This window comes from Oncorhynchus kisutch, linkage group LG30 (assembly GCF_002021735.2).
Source record: "Oncorhynchus kisutch isolate 150728-3 linkage group LG30, Okis_V2, whole genome shotgun sequence".
NCBI classification, from domain to species: domain Eukaryota; kingdom Metazoa; phylum Chordata; class Actinopteri; order Salmoniformes; family Salmonidae; genus Oncorhynchus; species Oncorhynchus kisutch.
Window position 1 is genome coordinate 22,384,804 of NC_034203.2, and position 25,093 is coordinate 22,409,896.

The 25,093-nt window shown below is 39.7% G+C and overlaps 1 protein-coding gene across 3 annotated transcripts; it reads right to left on the reverse strand.

The window, feature by feature from the left end:
* Positions 1-246: 246 nt before the first annotated feature.
* Positions 247-20,832, reverse strand: lg30h10orf67 (linkage group 30 C10orf67 homolog). Of its 3 annotated transcripts, none has more exons than XM_020466431.2 (16): positions 20,409-20,832; positions 20,018-20,138; positions 19,029-19,172; positions 18,850-18,924; positions 18,450-18,602; positions 16,145-16,292; positions 14,983-15,041; positions 14,762-14,827; positions 11,564-11,629; positions 5,998-6,117; positions 5,803-5,891; positions 5,481-5,546; positions 5,228-5,315; positions 4,690-4,770; positions 4,514-4,607; positions 247-1,730 (listed from the first exon to the last, which is right to left on the reverse strand). In XM_020466431.2, the coding sequence occupies exons 1-16, from the start codon at positions 20,492-20,494 to the stop codon at positions 1,609-1,611; spliced, it is 1,578 nt and encodes a 525-aa protein (XP_020322020.1). In that variant the 5' UTR covers positions 20,495-20,832; the 3' UTR covers positions 247-1,608. The 3 variants fall into 3 exon arrangements, with proteins under 3 accessions (XP_020322020.1, XP_020322021.1, XP_020322022.1); XM_020466432.2 differs by having other exon boundaries at positions 19,029-19,130; positions 20,409-20,816; XM_020466433.2 differs by having other exon boundaries at positions 1,622-1,730; positions 4,514-4,597.
* Between the last annotated feature and the right edge of the window lie 4,261 nt (positions 20,833-25,093).

A 25,093-nucleotide genomic window follows, 5' to 3' on the forward strand; every position in this document is an offset into this window, starting at 1 on the left:
GAAGTGTTAAAGCATGCATCATTTTTCACCAGGTCTCGTTTTAATATTCACAAAAGGAAATCTATGAAACAGGCCCTTTAGTTGTTCGCTGGTTTGAACTTCACTGCTGTCCAACTGATCTCTTTTCCTATTCTAAGCATTGCGCAGCAGGGATGCATTTGCAAGACAAATGCAGCTGAGATTCAAGTGGCACAAAACGTTTCAGATAAATTCAGCTTTATGTGAAAACAAAATGGTTACATTTCAAAAGACAAGACGTTTGGGTTTACATTCTGATAATATTTTAATGGAAGAACTGGTATATATTTACAAAAAGTTACCATATATACTTCAAAGATATTCAGGAAAGTAGACTATACAGGTTGAATAAAAGATGGTGCAAGGTGTAAATCAATAATGACAAATGCATATATTATTATGATTGGAAGGGATTGTATAACTTGCAGACAGTGGGTCTATTCAACTTATGCTATAAACAATCAGTTTTTCACATTCTATTCCAAAGAGTTGAATCAAATGGTAAAGCTTGAACTGAGTAGTTCTGTACTAAGTGACCATAAACTTGGGGACTTGTTAAGATGGCTGAGAGCCATGGTGTTGGGAAGGTTTCCAGCCAGCACTGACTCTGATTAACCCTGTATGCTGAAACTCTGCTGGACTCCACCATACCAGCAATTGCTATTTATCCAGCATTTAATGAAAGCAATTACTTTAAGTCCAACAAAAATTCCCCACTTTGTTGTCTTACAACCAATGCAGAAGCTCTGAAAGAGGCAAACGTCCTGAGTAAGAAACCCTCCTGAGACTTTTAAGGGACATAATATATATGCCAGCAGTTTCTATGACAACATGGTTACCCTACAGCCCATAGTGTTTTACTGAATGACCGGCTAGAATGTAAAAGTGTCTTATTAAAGTCACCAAATGATGGACTGTTGGAAATAACAAGAAGTTAATGTATAATCACATAATGTTTATAAAGAGGACTGTGAGACAGTGAAAGAGTCATATTCTAACCATCATCAGTAATAAATGACATCCAATTGAAGGAGAAATTGCTAATTGATTTTAAGCCTGTCGTTTAATGTCATGAGGTTTGGCATGAAAGGGGCCTGCAGCAGCGGACTGTGGGGGTTTGGCTTTTTTTCTGAATGCAGCCTGGGAAAGTGAGATGTGGCTGGCTGGATTAGTGGTGTACCACAGTTTCGCAGGCCCCCCAAGCAAGGTCTGAGCCAGCCTCCCCCACAAAAAAACTGTTAACTTCCTACAATTCTACACATTTGGCCAATGAGGATGAAAGAACATCTTGCTGTTTTAAAACTGATTTACTGCAACTGTACAAATATTGCATGGGGCAGAGAGAAAAATTAGGCAGACTAATTCTTATCTTTTTTCACTAATTGGTCTTTTGACCAATAGATCAGCTCTGAAAAAGATCTGATGTGAAAAGATCTGATGTGATTGGTCAAAAGACCAATTAGTGGGGAAAAGATCAGAATTGGGCTGCCTATGTAAATGCAGCCTTAGGCTACTGAAATGCATCAGATATGTATGTAACTTTCTAATTTGTTTAATTGTCTGTAAAGCATAAATGTTGGTATAGGTTTGTCATTTTGAAGGGGTGCAGATTGCAGATGTGAGGGATGCTCTTTGCCTGGTATGGGACAGAAGGCAAGGAAGAGGAAGAATTCCACACAGCTCCTCTTCATCTCCTGATTCCATCTGGGATTCTAGAATAAAATAATGTGGCATTAATATATTGGCATCATGGGCTGTAAGTTAAACCGTTAAAACAACTGTCATTGGGATTCTGATATTATCATTGGTCTAAACCTACAGGATGACATGAGAAGGAAGTATCATCTTGCAATGAAACTCAATGTGTGCAGTAAAGCATTTTACAAATGTTTCCATCTTTGGGGTATTATTTCTTATTTCAAAGATCATTGACACTTTTAGTCTGGACTATTGATCCATCCTTGTGGATTGATTCCCACCTTTACAATGTGTATTTTTCTTGTCCGGTTCAACAAATTGTGATTCAAAAGCAGTGGTTTCACCATCCCAAGTAATTTTTTTTAACCAATAACATGAATTTGGGTACTGCCCATGGGAGGGGCGACATGACATCTCCCTGGCCAATTCTAAACAGGTCAGGGACGCTCCATAGACCCCAAGGCAGTGGGAGGGGGAACTTTACTAAACCGTGTAACTGAATCAAACCAGTGGTTACCCCCTTTCAACAGCAGAGGAATGGCCATAACAATACCATTCACATTGCAGCACAGAGGACATGGTCCTTAGGGAGTGACTAGGATACTTTTTATTAACTAGAAAGCCAATGAGGCCCTTGAATAAAGAACATTTAGGTTCTTTCTCTAATCTTTTTGGTTTATTTTCTTGCTTCTATTTGTAGTAGTTATTAAAATATGAACATTGTATATAGATAAACAATGTTTTAAGACAAGGCAATAAAATGAAAAGGATGCTGAATTGAGAACGGGGCTCTGATGTGCCCTTCTACTGACCTAGAGCTTTCGGGGTGCTTGAACACATCAGAATTCCCATTGTTGAAGTTGATTAATTGAGACTGATAACTTACCATGAACAAAGATTGTAATAGAGTTTAATGCGGTAGGCCTGGGTTTGTAAATGCCTTATTCACATAGCTTTGTACTGAAGCATATGGGGGCCAGACGTATTCACTGACAAAGACGGACAAAATGTATTAGCCGTGTATGTTCTTCTAACAACCCATTATTGAGGATATTTTTGGGGGTAAATTCACTTAGCATTTTAAAACAGCTTGCCATAAAAATATAAAATGTGTACCTTTTTACAATTTTGTTTTAGATACCATTAACTTGTATGTGTTTAGATAAAACAATTATTGGAATGTTATACAGATGGGTTATGTTTAAAGCAATATGCATGAATATAATATGAATTTATATTAATAAGAACAACTAGAGTTAGGCCTATTTCAAATGTATAAGTGACAGATATGATCAACAATTATACAAACATTTCAAATCACTGCCTAAAGCTTAGCCTGTATTATGAGCAATTTAATATAAGTTCCTTGTTTATTGGAAGCCCACCACCCACTCAGTATGTGAACCTTTTCCACTCAACTGGTCAGCAATCAAAGAGCACGACACAGAGCACGAGCGTGCAATATAGGGCCAAAATCATTCAGACCATCTTGGATTACTGACCCACAGAATACACATAATCTGATGTGTGACAACAGTGTTTGCCAACTCTTACTAAGTGTCAAGACCTGTATGCTGGCTGGTGCCTTATCTCCAATGTTTCAATTATGGACTGTCAATGGTGATCTATGGGCTAAATTCCCATGGTTTAGTCAGGGGCTGGATGCATGATGTAGAGGTCATTGCCCACGGACCAATCGGTCTGAAGACCAGTGGCTTTTCAACTTTGTCACCCTCCACCATGCTGTTTGTCAGCCATGTTGACTCTACGCTATTGCATCAACGGGCCCTTTGGACCTCTCACACAAAGCTAGGTCTGTATCAATGGACACTTGGACAGGGCTAGACCAAGTCATAAAACCTCACAAAGCATACAAATAAACTTACCAATATACAAATAAATGACCTGATATAAAATCACTAAAAACATGAATTAACAACTAACAGTTATACAGCTAATCTTAATAAACTATGAATTATAAAATGTATATCCATGTTTGCTATCGAATTTGAATGGATACATTTAACCAAAAGTTACACAGTGGGCTGTCTAAGACATTTGAGTAATATCATATCTGTGACATTAAAAAGTGTTCAAGGGAAAGGAGGAAGTAGCTAGTCCTAATGACACAGACATATGTTCTCAGGTTATTGGATTGTTTAGGCTACATATTTCAGCAGGATGACAGAGTAATCTATCAGATTAATTTGTTGGCTTCTGTGCATCAGATAGTTCTGTCTGAGAGAGAGCTTTCATATTGACAGAAGGAATTAAGCCTCCTACTTATCCAGCCTAGTCATGTCTGCTAAGCTCATTAGTGGGGATCCCAATTATCAGAAAGTCAATAGTGCACAAACAGGAAGATTAAAGGGAGTTTAGCCAGGTTGATTCCTGTTTCTGTCACTCCTGATACCATGTTAACAAGGGATCCCAATCCTATACATCTGTAATCCATTTCCAAAGGCAAATGGACATGTATCTATATGAACTCAAAGTAATTTTTCATCAGGCAAGTTACACTGTGTGTTGGGACAGGAAATATAGATCTTTGCATATAGGTAGTAACTGTGTCTCTTTATTGAAAACAATACCCCTTCAGAGATACTGAAATAATCCATTCCTTAATGTCTTTTCTAAAGGTATTTAGGTCATTTCTTATTTGACATGTTGGGGTTGAATCCAAACATTAGAAGCACATACTTGCATCAATGACAATGGAACTTAAGCTTCAAAGTTTGAGTTACGAATGCATGTCTCAGGTTAGGATTTGGTCCTAGTAGTCAGTTAAATGAGTTACCTGAACAATCTGTTCTTCTGCCACTCAACACACTGATGTCCATGATCTCACCGGTTTTGTCCATCTTCTGAAAACCTCCTGTACCTATGTTGGGCTGACACAGAAAACACATTTAGCTAAAGATCCAACACACAAGAAGTCAGAATACATTTCTGCCTTTTCCTTTTGATACAAACCAGAGGTGTCCCTGTGGCATAGCTGCTCGGCATTTTGAATCCACTGTACACAGGACTTTGGTAAGAACCAGCACTGTCCATCTACAGGAAATAAAATAGACATTCATAATACAAGATATCTTTATAATTGGAGCAGGCTACTGTTTGCAATGGGTTGCATTGATGCTTAGAGTGATAGCTTTGCAGTGTGATCAGTGTATAGCACTCTGCAGCTCACATCCATAGCATTAGAATCTTGACACCAGTGAGCTTTTAGAGAAACATCTTTGGCTTTCATCGTAACTGTCTTTCTAATGATTGACTGCTCATGGTGAACAGCCATGTGTGGAAAAGAGGGGGAAACAAACAAAAAAGCCGGACCCAAACCTATAAATATTCTTAAGCAACATCCAATGAAGGACTAAATGACCCTACTACATGCTCTTTTCAGATCACTGTACTGCCCTTATATTAATACATTTGGATAAAGGTACCTCTTTACATGCACTATCCCTAAAGATCCATCCTAAAATCTCATTATGAATGGTTTGTTCCTCACCATGTAGTTGACTGAGGCATGTTGCAGTGAAGCTGCCTGCCGCTGTAACGTCTGTCGCAAGAACATCTCATCTTTGATGGCATGGAAACTTACAATGGATGTTTGAGAGAAACATTTGCTCAAAAACAACATTTCAATATAATTACAAAATGTCAACTGGCTCAATATTTTTTTATTGAATAAAAGATGCAAATGACATTCTATGATCAATTTGCTATGCGCTAAGTCAAAGTTAAAACACATTCATACATACCTCGCCTTCAGAATCTCAAATTTCTTTTCCCATATTCCGTTACAGCGAAACAACTGCTTTTGGAGTCTTTGGTAAACAACAAAGTAAAATACAGTGTGAGCGAATTAAATCCCATGTTGAGCCAGATGCACGGAGTCTGACATGCACTGAGATTAGCGTGGTAGGTGATCCTACTATAAATTGTGTTATAGCAAGGCTGATCTTTAACACTGCAATCAACACTGTAATACTAGTAGATAATGCATTATAACATGTAATTGTCTAACCTATTCATGTCCCTTCTTTCCAACCCAAAATTAGATTAGACAAAGTAGATACATACTTCTCTATTTCTTGTTTCTGTAAGGTCTCCATCTTTTTTAGCTCATTAAGTTGTTGGATCAACTCCTCCCCCCCTTCAGCAACCTGAAACTATAGAAATAAACTAGTGAAAATTCCAATAATGTGTTCAGCGGTTGTCTTCTCCTGCTTAGTATAAATCATGTCATGTATGGATATTGAGGAGAGCAAATCTTACCACAGGTTGTTCTTCTGCTGCTTGAGCTTTTAAGACTGACTCCTGAGCAAGCATTTCTCTTTTTTGTTTCTCCTTCTCTGCACTCAATTTCTCATTAACTTCCTTTTCCACAGCAAGTTTCTGAAATAAAAACATGGCTATTCAGTTTTGGTAACTCACATTGTTATCCCTTGAACATCAGTTGTGAAAAAAGGAACAATAGGATTCTGGAGGCCCTTGTGTGTTTTATCCATTTTTAAACTCAATTTAAAAATGGGGGGCCCCAGAGTCACATAGTACTGTGCGGTCGTTGCCGTTTTAGACGAGGGGAGACGATTATTTTTTCATGAGCATGGCCTTATATTTCTATTACAGCATTTTGGATGACTGGAATTCATATTCCACTCACCCAGCTCAATGTAACATTGATAGGTTTAGAGCCAGCGCAAACTGTCTCTAACCAGAATAGAAAGAGGAGTGGGAGGCCCCGGTGCACAAGGAAAAGTACATTAGAGTGTCTAGTTTGAGAAACAGACGCCTCACAAGTCCTCAACTGGCAGCTTCATTAAATAGTACCTGCAAAACACCAGTCTCAACGTCAACAGTGAATTGGCGACTCCAGGATGCTGGCCTTTTAGCCAGAGTTCCTCTGTTCAGCGTCTGTGTTCTTTTGTCCATCTTAATCTTTTCTTTTTATTGGCCAGTCTGAGATATGGCTTTTTCTTTGCAACTCTGCCTAGAAGGCCAGCATCCCAGAGTCGCCTCTTCACTGTTGATGTTGAGACTGGTGTTTTGCGGGTACTATTTAATGAAGCTGCCAGTTGAGGACTTGTGAGGCGTCTGTTTCTCAAACTAGACACTCGAATGTACTTTTCCTTGTGCACCGGGGCCTCCCACTCCTCTTTCGATTCTGGTTAAAGCCAGTTTGCTCTGTTCTGTGAAGGTAGTAGTACACAGCATTGTACGAGATCGTCAGTTTCTTGGCAATTTCTAACATGGAATAGCCTTCATTTCTCAGAACAAGTATACACTGTCGAGTATCAGAAGAAAGTTCTTTGTTTCTGGACATTTTGAGCCTGTAATCGAACCCACAAATGCTGATGCTCCAGATACTCAACTAGTCTAAAGAAGGCCAGTTTTATTGCTTCTTTAAATCAGAACAACAATTTTCAGCTGTGCTAACATAATTGCAAAAGGGTTTTCTAATGATCGACTAGCATTTTTAAATTATAAACTTGAATTAGCTAACACAACGTGCTATTGGAACACAGGAGTGATGGCTGCTGATAATGGGCCTCTCTACACCTATGTAGATATTCAATTAAAAATCAGCCTTTTCCAACTACAAGTCACTTACAACATTAACAATGTCTACACTGTATTTCTGATCAATTGAATGTTATTTTAATTAAATGGACAAAAATGTGCTTTTCTTTCAAAAACAAGGACATTCCTTTCAAAAACAAGGACAATTCTAAGTGACCCCAAACTTTTGAACAGTAGTGTATATACATGATCCTATATCCTATCCCCTATAGAGAGAGAGGGAGAGAGAGCGAGAGTTTGGCTAATGAGGTTTCTGTCTGAACATTCCGAGAACGTCACTTTCTCCTCTATAGCCTATAGCTGTTGCTATAAACGCATTGTGCTTTTTTAATTTTGTATCTCTGATAGTTTTTAGAACACCTATGAAGATATCCAGTGAAAGCAGATATGCAATTTGTTGACACCACAACACAGTACAAACTTGGATACACATTATCATGAATCAATAAAAATTTCTTAAAATCGCTGCTCAGTTTTGCATGTTTACAGAGGGTCATTTTATAGTGAATTGTAGGTGGCGCTCATGTTGTTATATCACCAACATTCCAAGAATACAGGCACTAACATGGCAGCCGTTCTAAAACCTTGCCGAACTCTCTATATATATGGCTCTGGGGGGGCCCTATGTTTTGAGTCATCCCACTAACTCAGGTCTAACAATGGTTGCTTTAAACAAACTAGTGGCCGTTATAATCAGAACCTAAGGCAGCATTGTGAATGGCCATGTTAGCTGATTTAGTGCACATGGTCTGGGGCGTGTGAAGGTCAGGTCAAGTCAGGTCACTGCCGGACATCGGCTTTTCTTAAGAAACTGAGAGTCCTCAAAGACCAAATTCTGACTCTCAAGACATATCTGGTTGTCTTTTGTATCAAAAAGGCATCTGTAATATCAATAGCCTAACCCTGCCACTTTGTTCTGTAAGCAGAGGGGTGGGGCTGGGGATATGTATGCTCATAAAAGCGTTGTTATATTCCTCAATAATTATTCCTTTAAATGCTCATTAAACAGCAGAAAATGTTAAATATTGTGTCTTTAAGAGTATGTTCCCATAATCTGAAGGACTAACTCAGGTCTCATTATAAAGGCTTGAGACAGAGAGCCAGTTGGTTCCTATGTGGAAATGAATGAATAGGGAAAGACTAAGATTTGCCATGGTGAGTGGTGGGTGTATTATAGCTGTGTTGTTAGTCTAGTTAAGACAAGGATGTCAGGATGGGGTTTCCATTCTTCTCAGTTTGAGAGAAAAAGAAAGGAAGGCCTTCTTGTCACCTTTCAGAAACTCATTGTCTTTAGAAAGGGAGAAAAGGCGTAGGTGTTTATCCGTAACAACAGGATGTAGCCTACAGCCAGCCTCAGCAGCTTGGATAAAGCACCAGGCCATAACAAGAATACCTTACCATATACAGTTGAAGTCGGAAGTTTACATACACCTTAGCCAAATATATTTAAACTCAGTTTTTCTCAATTCCTGACATTTAATCCTAGTAAAGATTCCCTGTCTTAGGTCAGTTAGGATCACCACTTTATTTTAAGAATGTGAAATGTCAGAATAACAGTAGAGAGAATGATTTATTTCAGCTTTTAATTCTTTCATCACATTCCCAGTGGGTCAAAAGTTTGCATACACTCAATTAGTATTTGGTAGCATTGTCTTTAAATTGTTTAACTTGGGTCAAACGTCTCGGGTAGCCTTCCACAAGCTTCCCACAATAGGTTGGGTGAATTTTGGCCCATTCCTCCAGACAGAGCTGGTGTAATGGAGTCAGGTTTGTAGGCCTCCTTGCTCGCACATGCTTTTTCAGTTCTGCCCACAAATGTTCTATAGGTTTGAGGTCAGGGCTTTGTGCTGGCCACTCCAACACCTTGACTTTGTTGTCCTTAAGCCATTTTGCCACAACTTTGGAAGTATGCTTGGGGGTAATTGTCCATTTGGAAGACCCATTTGCGACCAAGCTTTAACTTCCTGACTGATGTCTTGAGGTGTTGCTCCAATATATCCACATAGCATCATGAGGAAGGACAATTATCTATTTTGTGAAGTGCACCAGTCCCTCCTGCAGCAAAGCACCCCCATGCATCAAGGTTGGGATGGTGTTCTTCGGCTTGCAAGCATCCCCCTTTTTCCTCCAAACATAACGATGGTCATTACGGCCAAACAGTTCTATTTTTGCTTCATCAGACCAGAGGACATTTCTCCAAAAAGTATGATCTTTGTCCTCATATGCAGTTGCAAACCGTAGTCAGAATTTTTTATGGCGGTTTTGGAGCAGTGGCCTCTTCCTTGCTGAGCGGCCTTTCAGGTTATGTCGATATAGGACTCGTTTTACTGTGGATATAAATACTTTTGTACCAGTTTCCTCCAGCATCTTCACAAGGTCCTTTGCTGTTGTCCTGGGATTGATTTGCACTTTTCCGCACCAAAGTACGTTCATCTCTAGGCGACAGAACGCGTCTCCTTCCCGAGCGGTATGACGGCTGCATGGTCCCATTGTGTTTAGACTTGCGTACTATTGTTTGTACAGATGAACGTGGTACCTTCAGGCGTTTGGAAATTGCTCCCAAGGATGAACCAGACTTGTGGAGGTCTACAATTCTTTTTCTGAGGTCTTGGCTGATTTCTTTTGATTTTCCCATGATGTCAAGCAGAGGCACTGAGTTTGAAGGTAGGCCTTGAAATACATCCACAAGTACACCTCCAATTGACTCAAATGATGTCAATTAGATCATCAGAAGCTTCTAAAGCCATGACATCATTTTCTGGAATTTTCCAAACTGTTTAAAGGCACAGTCAATTTAGTGTATGTAAACTTCTGACCAACTGGAATTGTGATACAGTGGATTATAAGTGAAATAATCTGTCTGTAAACAATTGTTGGAAAAATTATTTGTCATGCACAAAATAGATGTCCTAACCGACTTGCCAAAACTATAATTTGTTTACAAGAAATTTGTGGAGTGGTTGAAAAACGAGTTTTAATGACTCCAACCTAAGTGTATGTAAACTTCCGACTTCAACTGTAAATCCATAACATTTTCCAGTTTGATCATCATAGATTTTTCTTTCTTTTATAACCATTTAGGTACTGAGAAAACCTCCCAGCAAAATCGTCATGTATGACTGTTGGTGCCTAACAGACAACTCAGCTCATTGCACTGAATCCATATAAAATAGCAGGACCCAGAGCAAACTTGACAACTGGTAGACCATGGCCTGGGTAGGATGAGACAGTACATATTTTCCATAAAAAAACTCGGTCAGGCTCTATGGTCCCTGTATTGTTAAGTCATTGTTTATGAAGTGGACTTTCAACCACTCATTGTGGTGGCCCATTAAATCAGGCTAGCCAATCCACTCCAGCCATCAGCGTGTTGTGTCAGCTGCATGCATCTCACACACACACACACACACACACACACACACACACACACACACACACACACACACACACACACACACACACACACACACACACACACACACACACACACACACACACACACACACACGAGCTGTCTGGCTCTATGTGATCAGTGTGTTGACAGAATCATACCCATCCTCCCCCCCAGACCAAGGGATGAATAAGCAAAAGTGGGAGTGATATGTAGCTGAAGTGCTTCAGCTTTATTGTTGAGTAAACTGTATAGTCAATATAGTAGCGGTGGTGAGGTAGGTAGGTGTGTGTGTGTGTGTGTGTGGGGGGGGGGTATCAAAGCTGGGTGTCAAAATGATTTAGAACAATTATAACAAAGTATAGATTTTGTGCTGTCAATAAATCCAGCTGTGGTAATGTGAGTGTAGAAGCAATATGGTGTTATGCTATAATGAGGCTTGCAGACTTTAAAGCTGCAACATTCAGCACTTTTTGTTTTATGTTTCTGAAACTGAAATAAAAAGGCGTTGCCTACACATTCCTTGTGTCGTCTCGAAATAGTGCCACGAGAGACACTTACTTCGTTGATGATTTCACTTCGCTGTTGACTTATGTGGAACAGGTTGTATTTTAACCCAACTCCCATGGCTAAAATCAATAGGACAGAGAGAACACGTGCGCACATTATCCCCTCTCTTTGCTTTATGAGCCTAATGTCTGCACTGATGAACTAACTGTCCTTCACCGGAGAGACCCAGACTTCTAAACATCCTGACACTGATAGCAGCACTTGACCGTGGCACGTTTTTACCTGTAGGGAATTTGGAAATATAATGGCGGCTTCCACGACTCGCGAAACGTGTGCAGCCAGGTCATGTCAGTTACTTACCTCACTCTTCCGGATGTCTTCCATGATTTGTATTTCTTTTTCCAGCTCTTGTTTTAGCGATTTCATCTGTGAAATTAATAAACCAGGTTGTTACAGAGAAAACAATCCTATTTTCCTTAAAATACATTTTCTGAATGATAAAACAGTACCAAATGATTTATCGATCTAGTCTTGAGAAATTCATTGAATATCATTCATTAGCAACACATGATTATCATCTGAAGAGATTACGAGAGTAAAATGATGACACTGTGGTTTGTTCTTTAAGTACTTTTGCAGATAATGATTTTAGCGATAAAGCACTTTACAAAAGTTTATTTTATTATTTTTGTTAAAAAGGACACTGAAGGCCTTGATTCCTTGATAGGTGTTTGTTAAATGCTATTGTGTAGAATCAACACCCAGGATATAAGTTTCTTCAGTTGCATTGAATGAAGAGCCCTCTAAAGACACTGTGGGTGGACACGAAGATCATTCAGCACAACAATAATGTGGGTAGAGCAAGACAGGACCCACAGGCAGGATTCTACGCTGACATTTATTACAAGGTGCACAGTTGCTCTTAAGTTAAAAAAAATCTTAGGAGCACACATATAAATAAGAGCACAATCAAAACATACTTGAGGTATTAATGATAAGAATTAGGCTAAGAGAGACTAGTTAGCTAGTTAATGCTGTAGCATACATGCCAAATGGTTGCACTGTAGAGCCCTGACAGGGTAAGCTAGATGCCAGACTGCACCTGCCTGTATGATTGACGTATCGCTACCCTGCTTTCATGACTGTCCGCATCACACCCGGCCTAGAATTGGTACAGGGTCCCACAGTATCCCACAGTGAAAAGGTTATGGGACATGGACAATAATTGCTCCCATGGTGCCCTTCCATATACTGTGTGCGACATTTTTGCATGAGCAATACACGGGTCAGGATGACATATTATTACATGCGAGTTCCAAACACTAACTCTTGATTGCTTCAGTTGCATCCCATGACTACCACAGTTTAAACTTGAGTTGACTAAACTTAAATAATCCTCTCCTTATCAAACAGTTAAAAAGGTCATTGTGCTGCAGATTATGAGTTTTAGGGTAGCTTTTGCACAGATCTGTGCTCTTTTGCGTGATGAAAATGTCACCTTATAGCTCCATATACATTTCTGTTAAAATAAAATGATGTTCTCACAAGTACAGATGTTTTGTATAATTTATCCTTGATGCAAGCCAATGTACTGTTGGTGTTCTATGTGATTGTGACATTCAGGGATGAGAGAGTGAGTCTTGACGGGTAGCTGAAGCTTACACCCAGCTGGGCTTTCAGCGGCTAGGCTTTGGCCTCCCATTGGAAGTCTCTCCCTTGGGGCCCTACAGCTATGGAAGAAGCAAATGTTCTGCTTCATTGATCAAAGTCAGCAAAATAATGTGAAAAACGTCCTCTTTTTTTTCATTTTACATTTTTATGCATAAACACTATAGTAGCACTTAACATTGAGTTTGTCAGTCACAGGAAGGGTACAAAAGGCCCGGTAACAAAGACATTTGAAAAGAGGGGGATTTGAATTGTTACACTAAATATGTATAATCCTTTTGACTGATGATTGAAATTACATTAAGGACATCTTTATTAGAAGTCTTTAACTAAAGCTGCTCCTTAGAAGGAGTTTGGATACACACCATCTGCTCCACACACCATTAACCTCTACTCATCCCTGGCTGTTTGGTGTTTATTGAAGTGAAGAGAACAGGGTCTATCAACGAGCCACACTTTTGATCTCTAACCAATCTTTTTTTGTTGCTGTATTTCTAATGGTGATCATCCTCTGACCAAGATCGCCAATTAGTGTGGTTTTGATTATGATGAAGCCCAGTATCTATGTTCAGATTCCTTTTACTAAGTGCTTTCTCTGATGTTCACTTTTATATGAACCATTGCACCTACAGGTCCCAAAATGACCAAGGTTATTACTGGATACTAATAATGCATCCTTTAGGTGGACAATTGTTTTGTATTTCCAAAGAAAACTATGATTAGAGGGAGGAGAAGGCCTGTAGTAAATCTCAAGTATTCAGTGACAAATGAACAAATAATTTATACCTTATACAATGAATATTTTATTTTTATCGGTGCGCAGTTAATTACAATAATCAATGCGGTGAGACTTAATTTTAATCTAATTAAAGTAAGTATCCTAGCAACCCTATGGGGTCAGGGCAAGGCATTCAATAAAGTGTGTTAGAAGTGACCAAATTGAGTGCTAGAGTAGCACAGGAAGTGTTAGCTTTTAGATTCTACCACTGCTGATTAGTATCTTTAAAGTAAAAAGAGAAGGGGCTGAGAAAAACAATTATGACTGGTATATTTGCTTTATCAACAATCCACATCACCCATTTCTGTGGGCAATGATTGCTACCTTCTGTAAATGAAAATGCCAAGGGTATAGTTGTTTTGTAAGAATGTATTTTTCTACATTGACCAAATCAATACGACACCTGGTACGCCCTTTAAATAACCAAGAAATATATACTGTAGGGTAGAGCTATAAAGAGTTGACATGCATGAATAGTAGAACTTGCACAATTTCTATAATTTCAAGCACAATTCAGTAAAATGATCTGGCAGAATTCCATTTTTCACACCACATATGACTGTTAAACAGATCATCTACCTTTACAGTATCAATAAAGAATGATAAATAATCCTAACCCAACACATTAAAGCATGGCCTTCAAGGTCCATTCGCCAAATGTTGTGCCAATGGAACCACACTACTGTGTCAAATATTAACCTTTGTTTTCTCAGTGAAAGCTTGATAATACCTCATAAAACCATTTAGATTGTCTTCCTCCACTTACCAGTTGCTTTACAGTAAGAGAGACGCAGCAATGTGTCGGCATCCTTCCATTTTGATGACAAAACTAACAGAACATTCACCTGCACTGAAATCTATCAGGGCTCTTGTCTTACCTGGCATATGCTAGCAAGGCTTTTTTCCCACTCTATATGAGTGGACTGCAAACACTGCCAGGAAGATTGCCTCTTAGGCCATGTAATGTGGATAGAACAGCAGTTCAGCATGGGCAGGGTTGAGGGTAGAGAACTTTGAGACATGTTTTGTAAACATAGTTTTCTCACCAGCCAAATTCAACATTGACTCACTTGGAGGTCGTAAAGACTGGTGACAAGGGAAAGGATGCTTACCTTGTTTCTGGCGGTGTCCTTCTCAATGCTGAGTTGTACTTTCAGATGATCATAGTCACTGGTCATCTAGAATTAAAATGGGGGGAGGGAGGGTCACCGTAAGCATTTCTCCTAATTCGCTCCACTTTATACAAAACAATGCACGGTAATCCTTTTTGCTTTACATGTACATAAATGTTTTGCTTTATGCATAGTTGCAAAATAACCATTGTTGCATGTACCTTTTGCAGGGCTTTTTTCTCATCCTCTAACTTTGCTTTCACATCGTTTAGATTATGTGCTGAAAAAAAGTCAAAAGAGCACTTTGGTTATCTGAGATGGATAGCAAGAGACAGGAAACACTCCCACTTTCGTCTGGTTTCAGGCTATCAGAGGAATAGGGTGGAAGGGGAGAGGAGGCCTAAGAGACAGGGTTGTTGGAGTTTGAGAGAGTAGTGTGACATGACGTCCATCCACGTCCCATTGAGTTACGGCGGTGGCCTGAGAAAGTACACTTGAATCCAGTGTGGCCTGGGTCCTGACAGGGTTCTGACCTGGCATTCCACCCTTGATGAGCTTGGCCTGCCACCAACTGTTCCTCTGGTGACCTAAAACACTAAGTTCAAGGACCAAGTGTGGGTTTGCAAACTTTGCACCCAACTTCTTCAGATAAAGCTCTTGTAGTTAGTAACAGCACATACAAAATACTTACTTGATTTGAATGAACAACATATAAAAGAGGAAATGCTCTTTGGCCAGACACCACACACCACATTTTAAGAATATGGTTAAGGTCATATTAATGAGATGTGCCCTCTTCAAAACCCCATCCGATATGAAATGTAACATGTAGCAGTCAACGGAGGCCTTGGCGCTATCACATTTTATCAGGTGAGATATGTTTGTGCTTCGTTTGTATCTATACATCCGGGGGAACATATTCAGATGGTTACCTAAGTTACATAAGCAATTAATGAACATCAAACATTTAGAGAGATAAAACGCTGATCCTTGAAAATACACCTGTGCACTGTTTACTTTCTCTTGAAGGACTCCCACACTGTGGACTGGATGGCCAAACATTACAATCTGACCAATGGCTGCCAAACTGTGAGTTATTAGCTCATGTTTCCAGACAATATCTGCTGCAGGGGGCACATGATTAGCCTAGTTGAAATGGCAATTGAGGTAGGAAGTTTACATATGGGGTTAAAAAGTAAAGATTTATCAATTACACTAAACAGTTTAACATCGTTATTGAGTCACAGAATGACATCAATATGGATTTTATGGTCCAGATTCTATGACTTAACATCTTAAATCCTATAACATTTCAATAAGCAGATCTTAAAAAACTGCAGGGAATAGGATTTGTTACAAAAATGAAAAGAACCCCCACAATACCTAGATCTTCCAACTGCTGCTCTTTAGCCTCCAAGGAATTGCGGACCTGGTCCATGACAATGTGCATGGAGTCAATGTCGTCTTGTAGCTTTTGATTCTCTTGTCTCAGCCATTCTTTATCCGGGTCATCCACAGCCTCACAGCTAATCTGAAGAAAAAAAATGACAACTCCTTTTTAACCTTTTTTCTTTAATCCGCAAAACAAAAGGCACACAGCTCAAGCAGCGTGGCAAGTATGAGTCCTTTTCAGAAACAAAGCAATCGTACAACTTTCTGCCTCCTTCGATTTCCCCCTGAATAATAAAAAGCCGAGACACACAAAAAAGAACTCCGGCCATGAGGTTTTTTTCACCCCTCTTTGCCCAGAAGAAAGAAGGCAGTACATTATATACAAAGACCATAATTCATGGGGACATTTTTATTGACAGGGATAATACATATCATACTGTTTGCGTGCCCCTGTCATTCAGGTCAATTTATTCTGGAAGTCCAAAGCGGCAGCTGGGCCTTTCCACCCACGGTCTGGGCCCTGGTCTCTAACAACCACTGCCTGTAACTAGGCAGGGCTGAGGGGGGAGACTGGGGGAGTATGGTTGGGCAACACCAGGGGGTTTGAAGAGTGCACAGCTTCCAGGGGGGGGCTTGTTGCCTTTGTGTCTTCCCTCAGTGGCAGCGCTGCCAGTGTCACCAGGATCACATCACATGTCAGAGCAGTGAAGTTTGCAGACTGGGAGCCGCATGGAGCCCATCAGGTTCCTGTGATATCCACGCAGTTGGCCCTCTCCACTTTGTGCTGCAGCCACCATTCATGCCCTGGACATTAACAGGGCTTTTGCATGCCTGTCACACTTAGGACTGTGCAGTGTGCAGGCGTTCAAAGGCTTTCAAAGCTTCAAGGTCCCCCCCACCCTGCTTTTCCCTTGTTTTGTTTCCTCCTCTTGTTTTATAATGAAAGAAGACAGTACTTTTGTGAGCAGGGGTCATATTTGAGTAAAGAAATCTAACTTTTTAAAATAATATGAATGCCTTTTTGTTTCAGTTGGAATGATGCCAAAACTGTGTGAATTCAATAGATTTTTGTAACAGAGAGCCACCCAATACATCCAGGTTTGCCAAAAGACACATTTGAATTAAAAAGGAAACACACATAGTTAGCCATGCTTCATAAACTTGACATTATCAGGAACTGTATGCGCTCTATGGACTAAACTATTATGCTGTATCAGCCTTAATCAAATAATGAAAAAACTATTTAGAGGGATTATAAGGTTAGGAGTGCTTGCGTTGCGTGTGACACTGCAGTTTTGACGCCGCGTTAGGCTAAGCTACATGTCATGCCACAGAGGATTACCCAGTTGGTCCTCTCTGTAATCAGCCTGGGCACCGTTCCATCTACCTTGGCACTGCCCCGACCCGAACGGCATCAACAAATGATCACCTCTTCATGCACCACCAAACACCATCCATCCCCTCGTCTCTCCATCCAATCCCCTCGTCTCCCCATCCAAGATAAAGTTAACTAACTATGAGTGACAGCAATAAACACATGTTTTTCTTGTTTTATGGGGGTTCCCTCTGTCTCTGGTTCTCTCTACACAGCTGTATCTAAAACCCAAAACACTGCATGGCTGGCTGGGACTGTTTCCACTGCGATTGAAGAAGAAACGCTACTTCCTTTACCTCTGGCTCCACCATCTGCCGTAGAGTGGTAACTACGAGTGATTAGCCATGCGGTTCTCCCATGGCCGTGACCACTCTCATTAGCACAAAGAACAAAGGAGCGATTCTCCAGAGCTGCAGTCATCTGTTTCACTTTGAGAGGCTGGTTTTGTGTGACTACTCTCCCTGCCATCTGCCTACAGTAGAGTCCCACTTGTGTTGGACAAAACTAAAATACTGAGGGGCGAGAGAGGAATCGAGAGATAGAGTGAGGGGCTGCCCGGCCTCATTAAAACAAGGCAATTAGGGGAATACACCTCACCTTGTAACACTAAATATCTAATTAATGTTGATTTCTGGGGGGGTGTCACTCACCACATAAAAGGTATGACTGATGAGAAATGAATACCTTTTGGTCAAACAAAAGGTGTGTATATCACCACCCCTCCCTTGAATGCATTTTTATCTAACCATGATTAACTACAATCGTATTGTTCACCACTGGCAGCTCTAGCAGAACCATTGAATATTCTTAATTCTTTAACTTCTTAATTTGGAATATAATTAGGATAAGACAAAATACAATATGTGACTCACATCACTAGAGTATGTGGGCAAAGTGAAGAACACACTGATCCCAGCCTACCTTTCTGAAGACTCTCTCCTCATATTCTCTCAGCTGTTCACTCATACACGTGATCTTCAAGTTCTTCTCTTGGATCTCATTCATCAGATCTTTCAGTCTCCCTGTCTCACTAGCAACAGCAGCTACATTTTCTCCTTTTTTAAGGTAGTAATTCTGAAATAAAACAACACAGTCAAATCAAATATTATTGTTCGCATACACATGTTTAGCAGATGTTATTGTGGGTGTAGCGAAATGCTTGAAATACACAGTCAATATATTTTGAAAGCATTATAAAAACTTGGTGATAGAGACATGCACACATGCAATGCTCTTTAGTATTTGGGATACAATAAGAGTTATGACAATATACAGTGAAACATGTTATTGTTGTAACACACTAGGCTTAATGTGTCCATACCTTGTAGCTGCCTCTGATCACATGGATTGCATCATTGAATTGTTGTTGATAACTTTTCCGTATAACTTTTACTTTCTGTATGAAACAATGTTTAGTTTAGTTTATAAGCATAATGCAATTTGACTGAGAACATGGTAATTATTTATGTAACAAAATAAATACAATTAAATATCTGTCACCTCCTTATGATGATTCTCCAAACTCTTCACTTTGTCATTCATGCTGGTATACAAGGACTCTGCCTCTTGCTGAAGTTTGGACTCATAGTGTGCCTGTATGAACTTTATTTTCAAAAAAATGTCTTTTTTCAGGGTATCCATATTCTAACAAACAAAGGGGGAGATTAGTCAACATTTCTGTATGTAGGCATGTTGAGCCAAAGCACATTCCAGCACATTTCAGCAACTGAAATGCATTTTCTTCTTATACTGTAAGCTAGATGTTGTTTAGTCTACATCGTTCAAATAAATTGAATAGGCCTCCCCAATTAATTTAATGTTCTTATGTATTATAGCCTTTAATTTGACAAATACACAAGGTGCAAACACATCAAGACTGTGCTCTTTTTAAGCACAAGGGACATAAGTATAACTCAGCAGCTAGCATAATCAGCTTGAATCAGTAGGAAGTAGCTACTGTACTCTGTTTTGGTTCCTTCTTTGTTGAATTGGTATCACTTTCAATCTTTGGAGGATGAATACCCCACAAATCTACAAGCCTGCCAATCAATTTGTTTAACTCTGCAGGCAAGGGCAGTCATTGCTGTGCCCTTGCTAACATTTTCTTCCCCAGAACAAAGCCTCCATATGCCCTCTCAGCGGGGGACTGGGGAGATATAAGAGCCATGCATTTAGGCCTAAAGTTATAGGAATTTTGAGATGAAAGGGGATGCAAAGTGAATTGAAACACTGAGCACATCTAGAGGAATGCACAAGTCACTGTCACTCAGGCGTGGCGTTTCACTTTCTATGTTGCTCTTCTGATTGCAGTGTTTTTTTGTATGTGGCCAAATCAAAAAAGGATAATACTAATAATTGGAGTTGTTTGAAAATATAAACTTTTCGATTGTATAAATTGAATCTTTATTTTGTAATAAACATGTGCATTTATTGTATGGAGAAACAAAGTTATTATATAAGCAAGCAATGTACAAACTAAAGTAACCTACCTTTATAAGTTCAGCAGTGTGATCCGATAGTAATTTGACAGTGGGTAATTCTGAGACATCGGTTTGGACAGAAGCATCTGGACCAAATAATCCCACCCTCAATTGATTCCCCAGTGAAAACCTCCACATTTAGGCGCCACAGCAGACAAACAGGTAAATTAGACAGACAAAAAAACAAACAGAGGAGAAAACAATGTCAATCATTATTAAAAAATATATATTTAGACAAATGGAACAGGTGCTTGCCCAATATGATAACCAAGATAGCTAACGTTACCAATATTGAGAGTCGAGAGATAGCTGGGTACCGTTAGAATGTGCATGTGACAGAAAAAAAGTTACAGCTAGCTAGCTTGTTTGGCTAACGTTAGCTAATTAGCTAGCTACTTACTTGCGAATTTCCTCTATTTCTTTAGAAAATAGCTCCTCTTCGTCCTCATTCATACACATCTTTTTTTGTTTACACACGAGGTTCATGACCGTGAATGTCAGACAGATTTTGTGTTTCAAAATCACTTGCTTGCTAGCTAGTTGATTTGCTAGTTTGTCTTTGCCACTCCAGATTATGGTGTTGCTATAGCTACTTGGACAACTGGGAAACTAGCTCTCATCAGGAGCAGGTATGATTTTCTACTTGTTTCTATCTTATTTACTTTAAATGGTCATTGAGCTAGTTATTTGAATGGTAGACGTGTCAAATCTCTCCAGACACGAATATCGAACAATTCTTATTTTAATTTTTTTTACATCACATTGTAACTAGCTAGCTGGCTTGCAACCAGAGTTCTATCTGCCCACTGACGCGCAGCACTGTCATGAAGGGTCGTTACTAGTTACCACAAACACAAAGTCATAAACCCCGCCTATTTCTACAATGTATCTTCTTAAAATGTGATTTTAAACCTTACTTAACCGTAACCCTAACCACACTACTTAACCACACTACTAACTTTACGCCTAACCTTAAATTTAGACCAGAAAGTACATTTTAGTTTTCATTCATTTTTACCATATTGAGCCAATTTGGACTTTGTGGCTATGGTAACTAGTGTAAACCGCCACCGCAAGTGCTTGTTCAGTCTAGGCTGCAGGTTATGGTTGACCCTCATTTAAGAGGTTTTGGGCACCAGAGGGACCCCAATGAAATATGTTTTTTTCTTCTTCTTTGTAACAACTAACTGATGTTAACAGCATAATCAAAATATGAATCTTTGAAACTGCAACTTTCAGATGATGACACTTGTTTTTGTGCAAATGTATGATGAGTGCATTCGTTGATTCAGATTACTATTTGATCTATAATTTACTCCTTTCCAAATGTGTAACATTCTGTTCCTGTGAACATAACAATTTGCATCCAGACAGGCTTCACTGTTACCACTTGTGAATTTCAGTTCATCATATTTTTGTTGGTTATTGAAATTGAGCCAAATAGGGCAAAATAGGGCCAATTAAATTGTACACATTTTAAAATGGAATGGATCTGAGATTAGTGAAAAACTCTAATCACAAAATTAATTGTATATAATATAATATAAAAACATTAAAATAGTTGTAATATCCTAGTCTGTCTAAATAGCATAATCTCTTAGAGTCTGATTGAGCAACATAATCCCTAAATCTGAAATCTATTCCCCTGGTAAAGCCCCATCCATAGTCACAGAGGCAGCAGACTAGGTATGTCTCCTCCCCTCCCCCTTTCACACAGCGTTGCTTACAGTACATCTGAGTCTGCCCTGAGGGCCAGGCAGTATGGCGCTTTAATTAATCAAAAACAGTTTAGTCCAATGAATAGGAGGTGATGGTATTATTATTTGTTTTTCTGTTTTTACTAGTGAATATAATCCTATTTTCTGGAATGTGAAGTCTTTGTTTGAGATATTCTGTTTTAAGATTCAGAGTCTCACAGCTGTGTGGTTTTGGAATGGAATCACACTGAAGATCAATACCATACACGTCAATAGGGATATAGCCTAACTGCCGTGGAGACTCAGGGGAGGGATGTGTGTGTGTGTGTGGGGGGGGGGGTTGACCACCACTGAAGCAATTGTCTCAAACATCTTATTTAGCAACACCTCACAACATACATAGAGATTGTATTATGTATTCATGGTTGTTCACATACAGTATTTGTAACTAACTTCAACAGAATTGAAATCTATTGTTATTTTTTTCCAAACTGTTGGTTTTGAGGGGAAACTTGTCAGAGTCCATATTTTTCCTGACCATACTGGGTGAGAACAATAGGCCATCTGCAGCCCAGAACAATGTTGAATGTTTAAGGAAGAACGACACGGGGGTCTCCATTCAGTAACTGGTTAACGACTACTACAGGAAATATAAGTGTGTCTTATTAAAGAAATAAATGTCCCCATGCATTGGAGATTAAAACATGTATCATTTATTCAACCAATACTTTTGTTTTGAACAAAGGATGAATTTTGAGACACATTTGCTAATGTTTGAAAATAATGGATTCAAAAAAGATGATCTAATCTTCACAAGTTAGATTGTGCTCTATCAAATACATATTGGAAAGCAGACTTCACCCCATCAGCTCCAGTGATGCTGGTGATTTCTATTAACGAAGCACATAGGTTACCCATAGTGCATTAATGGGCTGTCCAAGTCATTTGATTTGCTAATTGTGATGGTGTAGTGCACCAGTGTAACAGGGCTGGAGTTGAAGGGCCCTTGTGAAGTGTTTGGTAAGTGTTTCTTCAATAGAGAAAACACAAGACATTGTGACCCCTATGACATTAATTTATATACTTTTTTCCTGATATAATTCAGAGGCATGTAAGAAAAGCATGTTCACTGCATTTGAAACACTGTAATTGTAATTGACAATTTAAAGACGTCAAGATTTTGTTTTTCCCTTTGCATAGGACCTTACTCTTGCAATACTATGAGTTGACTTTGTTTATGTGTTAAAGTCAGCATTCATTATAAACTCAGCAAAAAAAGAAACGTCTTCTCACTTTCAACTGTGTTTATTTTCAGCAAACTTAACATGCGTAAATATTTGTATGAACATAACAAGATTCAACAATTGAGACATAAACTGAACAAGTTCCACATGCATGTGACAAACAGAAATGGAATAATGTGTCCCTGAACAAAGGGGGGGTCAAAATCAAAAGTAACAGTCAGTATCTGGTGTGGCCACCAGCTGCATTAAGTACTGCAGTGCATCTCCTCCTCATGGATTGCACCAGATTTGCCAGTTCTTGCTGTGAGATGTTACCCCATTATTCCACCAAGGCACCTGCAAGTTCCCTGACATTTCTGGGGGGAATGGCCCTAGCCCTCACCCTCCGATCCAACAGGTCCCAGACGTGCTCAATGGGATTGAGATCTGGGCTCTTTGCTGGCCACGGCAGAACACTGACATTCCTGTTTTGCAGGAAATCACGCACAGAACGAGCAGTACGGCTGGTGGCATTGTCATGCTGGAGGGTCATGTCAGGATGAGCCTGCAGGAAGAGTACCACATGAGGGAAGAAAATGTCTTCCCTGTAATGCACAGCGTTGATGATGACAACAATGACAACAAGCTCAGTCCGATGATGCCCCAGACCATGACGCACCCTCCCGCTCCAGAGTAAAGGCCTCGGTGTAACGCTCATTCCTTCGACGATAAACGCGAATCCGACCATCACCCTTAGTCAGACAAAACTGTGACTCGTCAGTGAAGAGCACTTTTTGCCAGTCCTGTCTGGTCCAGCGACGTTGGGTTTGTGCCCATAGGCGACGTTGTTGCCGGTGATGTCTGGTGAGGACCTGCCTACAAGCCCTCAGTCCAGCCTCTCTCAGCCTATTGGGGACAGTCTGAGCACTGATGGAGGGATTGTGCGTTCCTGTTGTAACTCGGGCAGTTGTTGTTGCCATCCTGTACCTGTCCCGCAGGTGTGATGTTCAGATGTACCGATCCTGTGCAGGTTTTGTTACACGTGGTCTGCCACTGCGAGGATGATCAGTTGTCAGTCCTGTCTCCTTGTAGCACTGTCTTAGGTGTCTCACAGTACGGACATTGCAATTTATTGCCCTGGTCACATCTGCAGTCCTCATGCCTCCTTTCAGCATGCCTTAGGTACGTTCACGCAGATGAGCAGGGACCCTGTGCATCTTTCTTTTGGAGTTTTTCAGTCAGTAGAAAGGCCTCTTTAGTGTCCTAAGTTTTCATAATTGCCTACCGTCTGTAAGCTGTTATTGTCTTAACAACCGTTCCACAGGTGCATGTTCATTAACTGTTTATGGTTCATTGATCAAGCATGGGAAACCGTGTTTAAACCCTTTACAATGAAGATCTGTGAAGTTATTTTGATTTGTACGTTTTATCTTTGAAAGACAGGGTCCTGAAAAAGGAACATTTCTTTTTTGCTGAGTTTAGATGTTGTGTCAGCAACATAATACATTCTAAACAAATTAAACAACATTGTCGGTAGGCTAGTCCGGTCTTTCTGTTCTGTTGTGATTTACCGTTCCATTTTCATAGAATTTAAATGGTTCGGCCTATGAATGACTGATATTTTGTCCTCTCCTCCACCAAAAACTGTTAAGCTTTAGGAGAGTGTCAATTTGTGTATCCTACTGCGGTAGAGTTTTGAAATCCACCACACACACTTTGAAACATCTGTTGTTTTTCTCAGATGAGAAAAGAATACACACATTTAAAAACAATACGCTACTTATGCTTTTATCTATAAAATGAATAGCACAACTATCTACATTTGTTTTTACACATGTATTTTGGGTTTCCCCCTCTGTGATTTAATTTTCTTGATGATACACTAGAGATTTTTTGTATATTATTATTAATCACAGCTGGTTGTGATACAGCCTGGAATTGAAGCAGGGTGTCTGTAGTGATGCCTCTTAGCACTGAGATGCAGTGCCTTAGACCACTGCGCCACTCGGGAGCCCTCTAGAAAGTTAAAGGAGGGTTTCATTTCATACAAGCACATTAGTATCCACGTTTTCTCTGCACATCTGATTACCTTTGAGCTTTTTCAAGAAGAGGCGAGGAGAGGACAGTATTCCAATTTAGATTCTCCCTTTGTAACAGTGATTTCA

What these genes read in the sequence shown, in the direction of transcription:
- lg30h10orf67 (XM_020466431.2), bottom strand. Translation starts at nt 20,494, where the DNA reads ATGAACCTCGTGTGTAAACAAAAAAAGATGTGTATGAATGAGGACGAA. An exon ending in CAGAAACAAGAAATAGAGAA is followed by an intron (nt 5,547 to 5,802) that starts GTATGTATCTAC and finishes TGTTTACCAAAG; the next exon opens with ACTCCAAAAGCAGTTGTTTC. An exon ending in TTTGAGATTCTGAAGGCGAG is followed by an intron (nt 5,316 to 5,480) that starts GTATGTATGAAT and finishes ATCCATTGTAAG; the next exon opens with TTTCCATGCCATCAAAGATG.